This window comes from Falco biarmicus, chromosome 4 (assembly GCF_023638135.1).
Source record: "Falco biarmicus isolate bFalBia1 chromosome 4, bFalBia1.pri, whole genome shotgun sequence".
NCBI classification, from domain to species: Eukaryota; Metazoa; Chordata; class Aves; order Falconiformes; family Falconidae; genus Falco; species Falco biarmicus.
The window spans coordinates 90434797-90451932 of NC_079291.1; the positions used below are offsets into that span (position 1 = coordinate 90434797).

General features: G+C 43.3%; 1 protein-coding gene across 1 annotated transcript; it reads right to left on the reverse strand.

The window, feature by feature from the left end:
- Positions 1–163: 163 nt before the first annotated feature.
- Positions 164–15450, reverse strand: EDEM1 (ER degradation enhancing alpha-mannosidase like protein 1). The gene is made up of 12 exons (XM_056338241.1): positions 14973–15450; positions 14749–14821; positions 11204–11307; positions 10201–10372; positions 8784–8967; positions 8094–8268; positions 7412–7532; positions 6808–6978; positions 6126–6199; positions 5001–5097; positions 4070–4255; positions 164–3203 (listed from the first exon to the last, which is right to left on the reverse strand). The coding sequence occupies exons 1-12, from the start codon at positions 15347–15349 to the stop codon at positions 3114–3116; spliced, it is 1824 nt and encodes a 607-aa protein (XP_056194216.1). The 5' UTR covers positions 15350–15450; the 3' UTR covers positions 164–3113.
- Positions 15451–17136: the final 1686 nt, after the last annotated feature.

The following is a 17136-nucleotide window of genomic DNA, read 5'->3' on the forward strand; positions in this document are numbered from 1 at the left end:
TCCTCTACTCACCCCAGCTCCCTGAAAACTGAAGTTTTCCTGTCTAGTGAATGGCAAAAATCAGGTATACAAACTCAAATTCACCTTTTCCCTGCATTTCACCTGCAAGCTTCACGATGGCTTTACAACAACTACACTGTAAGAAAAACTCACATAGAAGTGGTCAAATACACTATTTTTTAATGCAGATTTGTAAAATTCAAGCTCAGTGTTGAAAATTTAGGACATTTCATGAAAGAGCATTTGGTCTTCTTAAAAATTTCCCATCCCAAATTAAATACTTCATGGAAAAACAACAATAAAGCACACATTGTATTTTTAATTAGGAAAAGTTGATATTGCACATTATACCAAGAAATACAAAAGTCTGTTTCAGCAAGTTATTCCAGCAGTGTTATCAATTTCAATTCGATATCGACTTATACAAAAAATTTAATTCTAGTGCATAACATGTGCCCTGTCATTACAGAGTAAAAATGTATCAAAGCATTTTTAAAACAAAGAGGAAGAAAAATTGGCTCTCCTTAAAGTCTTTTACCACATAGTCAGCACCAGCCTCCTTGCAGACAAAAATCATTCCTATGGGAAGATGACTGTCAGATCACCTTGGCAACACAAACTTCAATGGAGTTTCTAACGAGAAGCTGACCATATACTGTTTGGCACTGTAAGCAATGGTCCGAGTCACTAAGGGCTGAAAGGCCACGATACCTGCCTATACCGTTGCCATTCTACAGCTGCCTTTCACTCATTTCTGGCAATACACAAGAAGGATAAAGCACGGTGGCACAACAGTTGTGCAACTTCATTATAGTCATGTAATCCTCTGAGAAAAACTCCAAAACAGATAACACTTGGCTGGAACCCTTACCAGGGTTCAGGTGCTTCAGAAGGCACAAAGCACTGAGAGGCAACTGCAAGGCATGTAACGTGCATTCAGAGAGCTAAACTGCAAGTCAGGGAAAAACCATTACCAGAAGCAGCCACCAACACACCTAGGGCACCATCCGTCCTGGCATCCGCTGTGCCATGACTTTAAATGGCCAGTTGTGGAATGTTGCACTCTGCTTCCACACTACCAAGCACTTCTCATTTCAGAGGTACAATTAGAAGATCTGGCACAGCAGCAGCATTTCGGAAAGCCCAGACGTTTTGGGTTCCTGCCTCCCTCAGCTGGCAGAAAGCACTGCCTTTACGCATCCTCCTGCACTTCTTTACATGTTTACAAACTGAAGCATACCTGCATGCCCAGGCAACATTCACTGGTTAAGAAGCTAATCCTCGAACCCTGTCCAGTACCTCTTTGGATCGTAACACCTTGAATTTATGTTTTGCTTCAAAAGGTTTGCAACGCCAATTCTACAGGAGTTGGAATTGCCAGCTGCCTCAAACACCAAGGCAACCAATTCTATTGCAATGTTTCAGGAAATCTTAACATATTTCTCCCTCTCCTTCCAACCCTCCCCCCTGTTAAAACACACAGAATAAGACTAAGATGACAGGGTTATTTCTGTTTTGTTTTTTCTCCTGAATAAAAGATCCAGCTATTGTGGAACAGAAGATTCTACAATGAAGTCCCTGAGATGCATCTGTATACTAAAAGATTCAAACAATAGCCTCTTCAGCACTAACTTCATATTTATTAGAAATGCTTTGAGTTGCAACATACGGTTTATGAAAACCGATGTCGTTATAAGAAGATGAAAATACAGCAGATCAAGTTTGCCCTTATATTTAAGCCTTAATTTAAAAACAGTTAACCCAACAGTAACATTTAACTACTTCAACTGTAGTTAAAAGTAAAAAGCATGTAAGCAACAGGGAGCCACTGGAAAAAAGCTGTTATATTTAAAGGAAGTTGTTTTAGCCTCAGGGTTTTTTCATCCAACAGCCCTGCCTACATATACAGTCAGCATACTGTAGGCTCAGACCTCTTGCTAACTCCAACCCCAGGATGATAGAGGCAGCCACTTATACTAACTGCACTGACACAGAGAATAAATTCAGCCAGAAATATTCTTTGGGATGGGCACAGAAGTTGATATTCTCCCAGTAATCTTAAAAGAGAGAGAGAGAGAGAGAGAAAGAAAAGTCATCTCATATGCAAGTTACTTTTTAAGTTACTCTGGGATCCACTCTATTTTGTAACCAGCTAATCAGAAATACTTTATCTATCTTCTCAAGCAAGCTCAGTTTTTCCCGCTAGTGAAGAAAACTTAAGGCACTAACATATAAATGTTGTCAGGAATGTGAAATAGTTTGTTCTTCATGTACTGTTACACCAGTTCTTAGCAGCATCTCTCTTGAAAAGGCACTAGAAATATGGCAAACAACAAAACCTTGGGAACTTCTGCTCAGCTAAGCTGTATCAAGTTAGCTGCTTGGAAAGCTGAGTGGCTTTGCAATTTCCCCTTCCCTCCCCGCCCATTCCCTTACAAAATAAAAAGGCACCTGATTTGTTTTATCACTGGTGTCTGTAGCTACAGGCTCTTGCAACTGTGCAGTTCAATACATTTGTGTATATGAGGGATATCATGACTATACTGATAGCTTTTTAGATGATCATGAGTTATCTTTTCAAGATACTATTGTAGATAGAGGATTTTTGCTTCAGCAAAACCCATTACCAGTGGGTTCCTACCTGAGTAGTACTTAAGGTTGAGTATTGCTAGTCAGAATAATTCAATGATTAAACTTGGCCTAAGAAAATTGCACTTTCCCATTCCTTCCCCAATCCCAAGATCATTTCAAATTAAATACTAGACCCTTTTCTAAAGGGATGTTTGTAATGCAGCTACAAAGAGGTAGCTAAGTGGCACATGCCAATATTTTTTTTTTTTAAGTATATTCAAGCCTTCATTTGCAACATTTTTCATAGGAAGTCTTAAAATAAGAAATCTCTGTTCAGGTGGCATGTGAGATTACCACAGTGCAGAAGACTGAACTAGTAAGAGAACCTGATCTCCCCTTACATCCATAATTGAAAACTAACAAGCACGGGGAATACCCAAGTGACTCAGCATATGCAGGTACGTAGCTGAAGAGGAGAGGAATGTCTACAGCTGAATCCCATGCTCCTCTGACATAAGACAAAAGTTACTCTGAAGAACCATTCAGATTAATCCCACCATTCGATCAATCTGTCTCATGTAGTTACTCTTCAATGGCAGCAAGTATCTCCTCTCATCAGGAACTCTGTTACACTGTTAACAGAAGGAGAATATTTTTAAGAACTCGAATACAAACCCAGGCAATCCCATACCCTCTGTAATCACTTCAGCATCTGTAAACATAGATTTCCTCCAGGTACAGAAAATTGTACCCAATAGCACTTTTGGTCCCTACTTTCCCTCACTCTTTGCAAACTTACAGCACAAACCACATAAAAAACGAGCAAGTGTTTCCTTAGTGCAGTCTGCAAGCTTCCAAAATACACACCAAACTACTGCAGCTTGTTACTCAACCGAGACTTCCTTCGCTATGACAACTGTGAATGTTTAAAATAATGCTCTTTTTCTGGAGGACCGGGGGAAGGAGGAAAGGAACCATGCTAGAACCTACTAGCAAACATTTTTAAAAATTGTTCTGTATTAAAAATGTTATCTATTTTGGTTGGTGACAGGCACTGGATCCACAGGTCTGTACTCAGTTGATGTCTAGCTAAAAAAGGTCACTGTTACATGCCTCAAAACCATCCTGAGGAAAAAAAGCTTTCTTTAAATGAACTGTTTTTCACCATCACAGCATCATTGGAAAACTTTAAGGGCAAAGAAAAGGGGACGGGAAAAACAGTTGGAAATAAATTAACAACAAACAAATTGCTGCAAAATACTTAAAAAGGGGACAGGTTTCACCTTCAACATAATCATTCTCACATTACCCTAATCCACTCATTCCATTACTGAACACGTTTTTCACAAGGGAACTTCAGAGATATTTGACATTTCTAAGGGAAACACTACAGAGCTCTAAAGTAACACTTCCAAATGGCTTTTTCTACTGCCTAACCCAGTCCAACATACATCACTTCTCCAGCAACACAACCAAGCACAGTCTATGTATTCCTTACATTAGAGCTGAAGTTGACTGCCTTTAATTCGTTAGGTTTAATTTTTTCTGCGCTGTTCTCTTCTCCAGAGAGGATGTCTTGCCACAGTGAGTTACGAAAACGTTCATCCACAGATACAATATGCCCCTCAGTAGTAAACATATACTTATTTCCAGATTTATGCACTGGATTCTCTTCATCAAACAACTAAACAAGAGACAGGAGAGACAGCTGTAGTATGCATGCAACATTCTTTATGTGCCATCAACAGTAAGTTTAAAAGCACACACTCATGCATTTGAAGGATCCCACAAAAAGCTACCTTTTAGCGCTAAATGGGTAACTACTGTTAGCGCAAATGGAAATAAATAGTTTTAAAGCAAGGGATGTATTTCAGCCATTAAAAGGGGAGAGCGAAAGAAAAACTTCTGACATAACTTAAACTGCCCTTATTTTTCTAAGCTGCACTATGCAGGCATTTCTAGGCTGGCACACACTGTTCCCATTCAGTCACTGATTTGTTTGTTTTTCTACGCTAAAAGAGATTGAGAACAGTAGCTTAAGCAAGGTTGGCTCAAATGCTTTCTCCTGTGACTGCCAAAGCCTGATGGGGAGAAATCGGAGGCTGCTGCGAGGCAGGTAAATTGGCTGCAAGCAGCCATTTAGCTCAGAGCTGCACAGCAGCTTCCTTCAGTCTTGCTCCCGCCTCTCCTTTCTAGCCTCCCCTCAAAAGAGCTGCCAGCTCTCACGCTTAGGCGGCTGCCCAACTCTCCAAGATTGCAGTGGGGTCAAAGAAAGAAAAGTGCACTGCTCAACACTCCAGTACCTAAACCCCTCTCTTACCCAGAGCCCAGCAGAGTTTCTAATTGATACTGTCCTGCCTCCTTGCTGTGCCATGTTTGTGCACAGAGCATGCAAGACAGTATCTTTGAAATGAAGAACATATACATACCAGGTACAGATATTTACATGTTTCACTGAGAAAAAAGCTCTCCATTCGATCTTCCTTTGTCTTCTCTACAACATGGTGTAATGTGGCATAGCCACACCTGCAAGATTTAAGATTAATTTGCATTTAGTTTCCACGCATTCTGATCTCAAAGTGCTCCCTAGATATTCCCTAACTTCAGGCAATTCCAACTGTCACTAAGGGTGAAGTTAAAATGAAACAAGTCTCTTCTACAACTGAATATTGATTCTTGGTTTCTGGTATTCCAATGAGACTGTAATCATTGACCCTGTAGTTCATCTATTCCATCATACAGATTTATGAAGAGTCTTCAATTTTTTGGTTCAATTGAATTATTGGCTTCAATGAAATTACCGCACAAAACAGGTAATTTCCCCATACTGAGCACATAAGAAACCTAGGTCTGGAAGCCTGGTCTCATGCAGAGGTTTCTTCCCCAGCTACCTACTCCTCCCTCCCGCCAACACTTTATCAAATGACAAAGCTGCAAGCTGTCACACAGTGCACTTGTAATTCTTTCCGTCGATCCTCTACACAACATCTGAATCCTACTTAACTGCAGAATGGTGCTGTTTGGTACTGTCCTACAGTTAGTATAGACCTGTCTACAAAATCAGTAAATACCAAGAGTTGAAGAAAAATTTGCTATCTTCCCTCTGAGTCTTGCAAGAAGTTCAGATACCCAGTATTACAGTCAGGATTCCCTGTCACTGTCTTCAGATGAAAGCTCATGTGCAACAGCATCTATCTTAGAGGCCATCCCTCCAGTTTAGTTTAACACCATGGGCTCACGATGTTAGAAATATTCTTGCAGGATCCATTATAAAAACCCCAACCTATTAATTGTACCAATTTTTAGCAACTGATCATCAAGAATGCATTTTGAAAGGTAATTATAAAATTCTGAAGGCATGAAGCTGTCACTAACTATAATTTCATTTTGAGATGGAAAAGCAGTAATTGCTCAATAAATAGATCATCATTTGTGGCTTTCATAGAAGGTTTGGTTTTCTGGTTTACCTACATTTGGTAGATTAGATTCTATATAATACTTATAAAATATACACATGTAGCAGTGAAAAAAGACAAAGAATGTTGAAGACTGACTTTGCTTTTGTGTATTTTTCCAAACTCTGCAGAATATCCATTCCAACATGAAGGTAAAATGGGTTCTTTGTTGCCTAAGACAGACAGACAGACAAGGGTTAAAGTCAGCAATTTTGAAATCTTGTAAAAATAACACAACAAAGGCCGAGCAGCATCAGATTTTCGTGTATTACGGTAAACTTATCTTTATAGGAACATGACTTAGATTACTCTGTGCAAGCTCCTCACATTTGCTTTAGTGCAAATCCTAATAAAACTTGTAGTAAATTCAAAACTCTGACAGCTTTCTTGCAGCCAGGAAGTTATTTTGGTTTACTGTATCTTCTGCCTGTTGGACCCTGTGCCTAGAAAATATAGCAAGGAATGCTATTAGACTCATTTCAATGGCTTCTATTAAGAAGTCAAAACTCTCCACCCTGTAAAAATCTGCCAGCTTTTTTTCAAAAGGTTGTTCAGTCGCATTTTTGTTTATCTTATTCAAAAGCCTATTTTTTTAAGCAAACAACAGAGCAAGTACAATGCATCACAATCCAGTGACTAAACAAGAGACCTCTATGTAAGAACAGGCAGATTCACAGCTACCAAGTTTTAGCAGGCCAGAGGCTAGGGGTAGAAAAAGTGACTTTCTGAACAAAACCATTTTTGCCGAAACACAAGCTGTAAGCTCAGAGAAGTCAAGTACCTGATAAAGAAGATATGTCGATTCCACCAACTCTGGCCTCAGTGGGTAAAAGGGAACATCTGGTGCTTGCAATTGCCAGTTGTATCTTTCTGGGAGAGCTCCGTATCGTTTCCATATGGCATAATAAAAAGCATGGAGACAAATAGCATCTTCCACATCTCCTATCAATACCTAGGCGTAACAACAGCCACAAACATGCACGCTCAATACTGCAAGCCAGCAAATTGCTTTCCACTCTGTATAAGAACATGCTATACAATAAAACACTCCCCTCACAGAGACACAAAAAAAACCAAAACAACCCCCACAAAAAAAAGCTAATGTATTAAATCCTTCGCATTAAAAGCTTTAGCGGAGCTCAGCCTCACAGCATGGTATACAAACGCTGAGGTTAAATGAGAAAAGTTGAAAGTATCTCAAATCTAGTAGAGAGCAGGCCAGGCCTTCCAATATTGTTATGCTGATGAGAAAGCTGAACCAGGTGTAAACCCACAGGCTGCAGCTCATCTGGGCAAAGATGCTTGGACTCATTCAGAGCCTAGGATTAGAACAAGCCTGACAACCCTCTACTGTGTCATTTAGGCTTTAGCAGACGAAAGTTTACCTGTAGTCCAGGAAAAAAGGCTTGCAAAGAGTCAATCCATGTGTTCATCAGCTGGCCTGTGAACATGTTTACATTAACGTACAAAGGAGGGTCACCTTCACCTTCATTGCAAGCTTCTCGACTGCCGAGCAACAATAAACACGTGTAAATATTCACTGGTTCAAAAGAATACAATGTATGAGTCATTTCACAGCACTGCTACCAGCAAATAGAATGAGCCACAGATTGTCATGCTAGGCTCAAAGCCATTTTGAAAACAACCAAAATATCAGTCATGCTCACCAAAAATTCTTAAAGGTATGTGGCATCGTATTCTAAAGTTACGTCAACAGAATCTCTACCAAAAAGTCATGCAGGATAAGCTTAAGTGGTACTAAACCAGCCAGTTTAATATATTTCCTTTGCAGTTCTACAGCCTTCTCTCAGCCTCACATTTACTAACTTGGACAGTAACCAGGTTAACTTCTTTGCACCAATAATGCTGTACAGATCAGTTGACTAAGCAGTGAAAGGAACGTTAAAAATTATTTCCACGGTGAATACCATGGAAATAAGATTTTGGTTTTTGAAGAAAAAGAGAACACAGATGTTCCAGAGCGTGACACAAAACACTACACAATCTCTCATATCTTGCTGGAGTACTCATTTCTTAAGGAATTGATACTCATATGAAATAACATACCCTCTTCTTAAGTGGTTCTGAATGTTTTGATAAGCATCATTGAACATCTCCAAGTCTTCCTTTTCTCCAAAGAGGATGTAAGATTTCAGAAGGTATTCATAGAATGAATCTGATCCTGCTCCCAATCCACTTTGCTTTCCAACCCAATGACCAGTTTGAATATTCACAACATTTCCTTTCAGAACAGACAAAAAGTTTAGGCTGAAGTTGCCAAGTACATCAGAAAAAGTATTCAAGAACCAGGACTTAGAAACATGACATCTTCAAAAAGTCTTAAGGAAGAATGATCAGAGATTACTATCAAAATAGAGCGTTACAGTGCATTCATTCAAGGAACTAGCAAATGCATGCAGTTGTTTTAAATACCTTTAGTCATCTGCCAATCTAAATTATATTAATGGGGATACAAATGCAAGAACTTCGGTTTCATTTCCCAGTTACATGAAAAATTTGTCTATGGAAACCGGTGCCCCAGGTAGTCATTCAGATACTTCATTTTTCTTATGAAATGACAAAATGCCATTTGGTCAACACAAACCACGAGTACACAAGGAGAGCGTGCCTTAACAGCTACAGAGGAAGCAGATCGATAGTTTAAGAAACCTGCAGTATGACGGCATTCTGCTACAGGAGACTGAGGTAGGTTAAAACATGGAGCCAGTCAATATAGAATCACCTCAGAGGAATTACCTAGCAGTCCAGTGTTATTGCTCCTGAGACTCCAGAGCGCTTTGACAGCTCTCCTGGCCACCCATTCAAACGTGGAATCGCCAAGCAGCCTGCTGAGGATACCAAACTCCACCAGCAAGGAACCAGCTCCCGCAGTACAAGTTTCATTATTGCTGTCTGGAGGCACCCCCTTCTTCAGATTGACCTGTGAAGCAAAGAGAGTCCTAACAGCCAGAAGGCAGGTTGCACCTCATATAGTTGTGCTCTCATCTGCAGTCTTACGTTTATTATAAAGCCTTTTGATTATTATTAATAGTAATTATGAATAATAAAACAATTATAATAAATTATAAAATTATAAATTAATTCTGCAATACGTCGCACGCAATGCATGTGTATTTGGAAAGGCAGCATATCACTTCCTGGTCAAAAAGCTTTCCTGAATAATTCCTGAAGTTCATCTTCTAACTTTATAACATCACACTCAAGACAGGCAATCCTTATTTTGCTACTCTTATACACACTAATCCTTCCAAATTTCAGTCTGCTACATCATTTCTACTAAACATGCAGGTTCTTCCAAGGGTGATGCAAGTACTGCTTCCCCTCATTTAGTGCTCTTGAAACCAAGGATTTCCTCAGTAAAAGCTCCTCAACTTCCCCATCAAAAAAAACACCAAAGGGAAGTTACACCACCCTCAACTGCTTCACCAGACTCTGAACAGAAGTGAAAGTTCATGTTTCTAAAGCTTGACAGGTCCAGAGGAAAAGCAGTGCTGGTGTCCCCAGAAATTATAAGTAGTCAGGCAAGCGCTAATTAGTTTTACATTTTAGAGTTGTTCCACTGAAACTGACATACTTCTCCCTGTGAACTGCATCTGCTTAAAGTGAGCAGACACCGCATTCAAGAATACCACAGTACTCTTGAGCACCCCCTGAGCAGTATTCAAGAAAATTACAAATCCCAAGCCCAGTATGACAAATATAAGTTTTATTTTATCACAATCATCTTAGTACCAAGTCACCAATAAAGTCACTTTCCTAGGCTATTTGCCTTTACAGTATTTCCTGTTAATCTTCTTAATGACAACATTGTTCGCTGCTGCATGATATATAGGAAGAAAGCACAGGGTAGAGCACGTTCCAGCCAAACAGTACAGGAACATATGACTACTGACCCGTGCAGAACAATATATACAGATCGAAAAAACAGCCTGAAGAAAACATTTACTAGACATAAGGAGCAACTTCTACATCGTCCATGTCACCATAACTCAGTGCAGTTTCCCCACCATGCCATCTTAATGTAACTTAGAGCAGGTTCAATACCCCCCAAGTGCACATATAAAGGCACACCCAGGGCACAGAATCTGAGTTGTAGGACAGGTGAATTACTACTTCTAGATTATTTCCCCACTGTGCAGGTGTGCTCACTTACCCGAGGATACGGAATTCCAGTTTTGGTGTTCTCAAAGGCTGGAAGTAGTCTCACTGCTAGGTCATGAGCCATATGCAACAGTTCGTTGTCATAATCCTTAATGGTCATATCACCAAAAGGCTGTTTGGTATCTGTAATTATTATGTGGGCAGAAAGCAGGCTTCCCAAAACCCTACGGGAAAAGGAAAAGATCTTCAGTTTTTAAACCTGACCTGAACATAGTTCTTCAGCTAAACCCTTACCAGTACCATGTTTAACAAAAGTATTACTTTGTGCACCTTACAGGCACTACAGAAAGGGATCTTTTTTCCCCCTCCAGTAGTCAAAATGTCTAGAAGTCACGTTGCTTGTCAGCCACAGGAATCACAAAATCCTGTTCTGCAAAATTTACCTAACCCAGTAGCTCCTTACAACACACCAAGTCTATTTATGAGTGAAGACCTCCTTGACCCTGCAGATTGCTGTAAAGGTTGTCATATAAACTTAGTATTCAGAAAAAAGAAAGCCTAGCCAAGTTAGGCAGCAATTGTTTAGGCAGCACAGTTTAAGGCATTCTGAAAACGAAGCCATTTAAACTCAGACCAGTCTCTTAAACTCATCTCCAAGACAAATAGGCCTGTTTTTCAAAACAAAAGTGAAAGTAAGCAGAAGGTCCACCAAAGAAAATCAAACTGGGAAAACCCATCAGCAGGGTTGTTTGCTGTGCACAGATCTGAGCCTCTGCTGCAAGAGCAACAACAAAAGAAGTAGCAGTCTGCAAGCCAAACACACTTGCAACTACCACTGTATCACTGCTCCAAGTCACATGTGACTCATTAAAATAGTTTTAATTATAAAACCATGGAATATTTTCAGAAAAGGTTAAAAAACAGTTTACTTAAAGAACAACTACAGAATAAAGCCTACCAAAGACATGCTTATCAGTGACTTGACTTTGGTTCTCCTGCATATGGACACCAAGTTGTTACTGTTTTTAAGGACAGAAACTTTAAGAGTGACATACCTGATTGTTGCCTCAAAAACTTGGACCGTGGAATCTTTATCAAATGAAACCGTGTCAATCACCAACTTCACTGCTTTCTGGAATTCTGAGGAGTTTCCCATTACCTTTTACATAAAAAGAAAGCTATTTTGTCTAATTGTTGCTGCAGAAGAGGGTTGGGGAAGAAAACTGCAAGTTCACACTTTAAACCAACAGTCACACTAACAAGATACAGAACACAGTACTCCAAGCTCCCGCTAAAAAGGCTTTCCAGAAGGTTACCCATCCTACTGACATGTAAAAGTGAGCTTTACAAAAAGTACATTAAAACAGGGAAATCCCCGAAGATGTATTTTATCTGTTTCACTAATCTAGGCACGCAGGTATTCTTGCACCCTAGCATCAGCCTTGTGGGTGATCTCTTAGAGCAGGAGTCTAAAAACTCTTAAGATCTAGCACACTGAGAGTTTTAACTACTTAAGCTATCAGTTTCAGAGTTAAGTTCACCTTTAAAGGCAACACAACTTGCAAAACCATGACATTTATTTGACTAGGGAAAGTCCAGCCTTTCAGGCTTTTGACTCAATGCTGCATGCCATGCCCAGGAGCTCCCTCAAGCCAGTTTTCTATAGGTATACCTTAGCAGTTTGCTTCCATTATATCCAGAGACAGACATAAACTCAGCCCCAGCTACAAGGAAGCAGGAATGTGGAAGGAAAAAAACAAGTTCCCACTTGCATACGTTAACTATAAGGCTGAGTGTACACGGAACCTGCCTAGCTCTTTAACCACCAAAGCACCATGTGCCAACCAGCCTGCTCTTTCTATTACCCAGACACAAAAGGAAAAAAAAAAGCATTCATATGCTTGATCTGAGCAGATGAAAAGCGAAATATGCTTTCTCCATGCGGCAGCCTCTAAACCACAAGAGACTCTACCAGAAGTTGTATATTTGAGCAAGAAAAAATTATGTACTGCCCCAAAAGGTATGGACAAGACACTGAGCCATTGGTGAATGAGTACAGGAGGGCAACTGTTCAGCCAACACACCATCAGCTATATAGCACAGATCCCCAGCTGTTGTTTCGGTTAAAACCAACATTTTCCTCACTTCCTGCTTTCGGTTTTGTTCATTACTGCCGTGTTCAGTTGAACAGCTGAGACCTCCTCACCGCAGAGCTGCAATTCCATTGCAGCAATGGGAAGGCTTTTACAACCCAAAGCACACGTACAGCCCTTGCACACACCACCTTCTGCACAAAAAAGAAACACGCCGCAGATCCAGTGCATCAACGAGCTCTGGCACTCTGAAAGGCCAACAATCTGCCCTGACTGCAAAGATGAGACTAATGAAACCTAAGGGGGTCTCTAAATATGCATAAGGAGTTCAAGGAAGGGGCTCTTTTCTCCATGATACCATATTACTGGTACTACTAACATAAAAATGAGTTGCTTCTCACACTATCTTCAAATTTTATCAGAAACGCATGTAATGGTTTATTTTACAGGCAAGAATCAGCTTCACAGATTTTTCCCCTCCTTCCTTTCACTGCTCTTCATACAGATTTATGTGTTGGCCAGCCCCTCTCTGCCAAGCAAAACAATCAGAGCTCTTACAGTCACCTTGAATAATACGAACTCTCCTGCTGACATGTCTCTCAGCAACCCATGCACACCCCAGTTCAAATTCACCCTTCCTGAAACACCACCAATGGCAGTAACCTTAAAGAGATCTCACCTGAGACTTGGGGAACATCTCCAAAATTTCCTGTCACTTCTGGAAATCTCTGCCAATACATCTCCAAGCACTCTGGCCCTTCCCTGCACGTTTAACATGGCTAGCTGTTGAACCAGTATACACCCAGCACCATCTTCTCCTCAGAAGTGAAGGATTCAATAAACTCTCACAAACTATGAGACCTTTTACTTCATATTGCTGAAGTTCATTACAATTTCAATTGGTTCCTCACGATGCCATCTTGCCTGCCCTCCATGTTAAGAATTGATCTCTATCAGCAGCTCAGCATGAAAACATCAGCACCGTTTGCATTAACAATATTAACAGGCAAAGACTGAACAGCACTGGTAATGTGGAGTAACTCCCTCCAATTTGAAACTTTCTGTTGCCACCTTTCTTCAACTTCTCACCAAGTTTCTCTACCAAGTACACCTCCTCTATGGCACCACCATTATTTTTTTTTTCTAGATCTGGAGCTGATTCAAAAAAGCACATCTACCAGAGTTAAAAGTTCAACCTCAAAGCAAGAGACAGTACCAATGTTGTTCGGTACCAGGGCAGATGAACCCAGCAAGACCCATCTTCAAAAGAAGTTTGAATAAAAAATTCATGCTGCACTACATCTTCATTTCCCCTCTAACTCTTTCCAGCACACTACCTGCTGTCAAGATGACAGCTCATAGCCATGCTCCCACCTCAATCCAGCCATCCCACAACTGAGACCTGCCATTTCACAGCCCTTCTAAATAACGCTCTGTGCCTGAGAGTGAAATTTGACTCCCAGTTTCCCACAGGGGAAGAACTCATCCAGTGAATTGCAACAGGCGTCCGTTTCACTAATAATGGCTAGACTAACAGAACAGAGCATGCAAGACTCTTACACGTTCAAGAGCATCTGGGGTTTCTCATCTCTCAAAGCCTGTCACCAACTGACTTCAGCCTTTCAGACATTTATGTCCATATCCTGCTAAGGCACTGCCTTCAGAGTTTAATTAGCTGAGGAATTACTCTCTGACAATACACCCCTGCTACATTAATGTGCCTTTAAACTAACTTACACAATTACCAGCTGCTGACACAAACCTCCTGAAGTTCCCTCCTAATTAAATTTAACGGGACAACGTAGCAACTCCGGAGCCTTCCCATACAGCAAAGCACAGCCTCAGCAGCTGGACAAATGGAAGTCCTCCTTGCAGGACCACCACCTGGGAAGCTCAGCTAAGATATGCCAAGTACCTCAGGGCAGGTTTTGGAGGTGCCCCTCAGTCATCAAAATCAGGAATAAGAAAACTCCTTAACACCAACATAGCATTAAGAAGCAGGCATTCCGTTATCGCAGTGCTGGATGCACGGGAGATCACTCCACCTCATGCGCATGTTTCATTCAAGCAAAATTATATAGTCCACACATAGGTTTATGCGTTCCATTTCTCTGAAAAATCCTACATATTCATTCAGTAGGCAATACTACGTTAATTAAATGTTGTGCGTGTTCCTTACAGGTGTGTTTCAGAGTCTTCTAGGGGGTCTCAAACAGTAGTCGACTGTATGTAGTTACAGCTGATCGAACATCAAACCTCAATTACTTCCCTTACACAGAGAGTCATAGTTTGCTTCATTGGTTACCTATCCAACAGTGTCCTCGGGTACCGTATGGTCTCCTCTGTGACTCTTGAGTTTTAGACGACTCCTTCCCTCTTGATATAAAATTATCCCCCTAAGGTCAGTTAGCAATCTCTCTACAGCGATTATACTTAAACAAACAATACAGCTGCAGAGCTAAACCAAACTAAACCGTGTGGTAGCACCACCGCCCTCGAGGACTCACCGCCAACGTGTCCAGCGCATCGATCAGCGTCAGCGAGTAGTTTCCCAGCACGTCGTTGATGTTGAGGTTGGAGCTGGAAGAGAAGAACCGAACGTCAGGGCCCGATGGGTCCTGGCCCAGAGCCGGGCCCAGAGCCAGACCCGGCCCTGCGCCCAGACCCCGGCCTCAGGCCCCAGGCCCCGGCGAAGGCCCAAGGCCCCCGAGTCCCGCCGGCGGTGACTCACGGGTCGTGGCGGTCGGGGCCGCGCCCGCGGCAGTGGAGGGGGTCGAGCTCGTCCCGCGGGAAGGCGTGCTGCATGTAGCTGTCGTAGCCGAAGACGAACATGCCGCGGGCAGCGTCCCGCAGCCGGGCCCGCAGCTGCGGCGGGAAGGCGCCGCTGTAGCGCCGCTCGTACTCGTCGCCCCCCGCCGCCCCGCCGCCGCCGCCCCGCCGCAGCAGCGAGCCCCAGTGCGAGGAGCCGGGGCCGGGCGGCGGCGGGAAGGGGAAGGGGAAGCGGCGGCGCAGGCAGAGGCCGGGCGCCAGCGCGGGCAGCAGCGCCAGCAGCGCCTGCAGCCCCAGCCTCAGCAGCAGCAGCCCCAGCACCAGCGACCGCCATTGCATGGTCGCCCGCGCGCCGCGCGCATAGTTTAAAGGGGCCGCCCGCTCCCCCCGTCCGCTCCGCAGCCCCCGCCGTGCTCCGACGCGATGCGGCTCCTTTAACAGCGGAAAGGAAACACGGGCACAGCGCCCGCCCCCGCCCTGCGCCTATTGGCCGAACTCGTGCGGGGGCGGGACCAGCGGCCGTCACTGCGCGCGCGGCGGCGGCGCTCAAGGGCCGGGCCCGGGGTGCCGGGTGACGCGGAGGAGAGACGCCGCTTCCGGGCCGGGGCCTGCAACGAGACACGGGGGGGTTCCACACAGACCCCCACGCAAGGGAGCGCGCGGTGCTGCAGCCGGCACGGCGGGGGCCCGCTTACCCCGCGGGCGGCGTGACGGTACCCCCCTGCGAGGGCCGGGCCCGCCGCCCTCCGCGCCTGCGGGTGTGAGGGGCCGGGCAGCCCCGCCGCGCCCCGGGCCCGGGAGGCGGGGGAGGGCCGCAGGGTCCCGGGGCGGGTGAGCAGCGAGGGTCAGCCCTGGGCGGCGGGAGCGTCCGGAGCGCGGCATAAACAGAAATGCTGACAGACCGCCCCTGCCCGGTTGGAGATACGGAACTGCAGATAGGCTCAGGCAGTACTGGTGAAACCAAAACCCTCAAGGGCAAGGCAGAAGAACAGAAAAGTCAGTAAGAAACCCACAGCTGGGGGAGGTGGAGGAGAGGCGCATCCCTGAGGCGCCCCAGAAACCCAAGCAGCATCACCAGTACCTGCCTGGGGCACCACCTAGGTCACTGCCCGAACCAGGGGCTGACCTGCGTTCTGTCCCACTAAACGGTGAAGCGCATGACTCGTTATGAAGAAATTAAACAGAAACAACATGAAAAAACTCCTACAAAGGGTAGGAAAAAGTATTTAAAGACTTAGCACACACTGAAAGTACAAGATACAGGGTGAAAATAAAAGCATAGATGTCTGCTCATCTATTTCAGAAGTCAGATCTTGCTCTTTGTTTTCCATTTGTTGCAACAGAAGCAATAGAACAAATAAATAAGGGGGGCAGAGGGAGGGATAAATAAATTCACAACTCAGTGGCCCATCAAGACTTCTGTACGCTGACTCCAGTTAAAATCCCCTAGCCTGTTCCAACACAACAGCCTGACAGTGCTTTTTCAGTTCCTTTCCTCAATCTATAGAATTCACGCATCTTTTTCATGTTTTTCCCCTTTACGCACCAGAAATATTATTCACACCAAGAAGAGGATTCATTTACTGACTACAAAATGAGGAAAATTCCTCATTGTTGAGAAGACCGAACCACCCTTTCCCATCCCGAGTCTGCTTCTATACAATTGTTACGTATCAGTTTACTTCACAAAGATTCTTGTGAGAGCAAGTTTAGCTTTACATTTCACACACAACAGCTTGTTCTTTCTCTGCTCATGTATTTGCTTCGTTTTGTTTAATAATATGGTTATGAGCTTCTACCCAATAGGTCTTTTCAGACAGAAAAACAATTAAGACCAACAAATGCTTCCAGCATCTAAAGCAAAGCCGTAATCGAAAATGACAGTTTGACAGACCAACTGCTCAAAGTTGTTCCCCACCAAGCACAAGGCTTACGGTCACTCACTCTCATCAGGAGGAAGTTATGTAGTTAATGCTCCCACCGGTTTCCAGAGAAACCGCTCTGCTAACGCACAGTGTTTAAAACACGAAGTTTCCCAACAGGGCCACGGAAGACTTCTTGAATTTACTACTTGAACGTATCTGCCTACATGGAAGCAACACCACTTTCTGCATCGTTAGAAGAGT

Excerpts from the sequence above, each read along its gene's own strand:
- EDEM1 (XM_056338241.1), bottom strand. The coding sequence starts at position 15,349 with ATGCAATGGCGGTCGCTGGTGCTGGGGCTGCTGCTGCTGAGGCTGGGG. Across the intron at positions 11,308-14,748 it reads ATGCGCTGGACACGTTGGCG|GTAATGGGAAACTCCTCAGA; the intron begins GTGAGTCCTCGA and ends TTTATGTAAAAG. Across the intron at positions 8,968-10,200 it reads CTGGAATTCCGTATCCTCGG|GTCAATCTGAAGAAGGGGGT; the intron begins GTAAGTGAGCAC and ends TTTGCTTCACAG.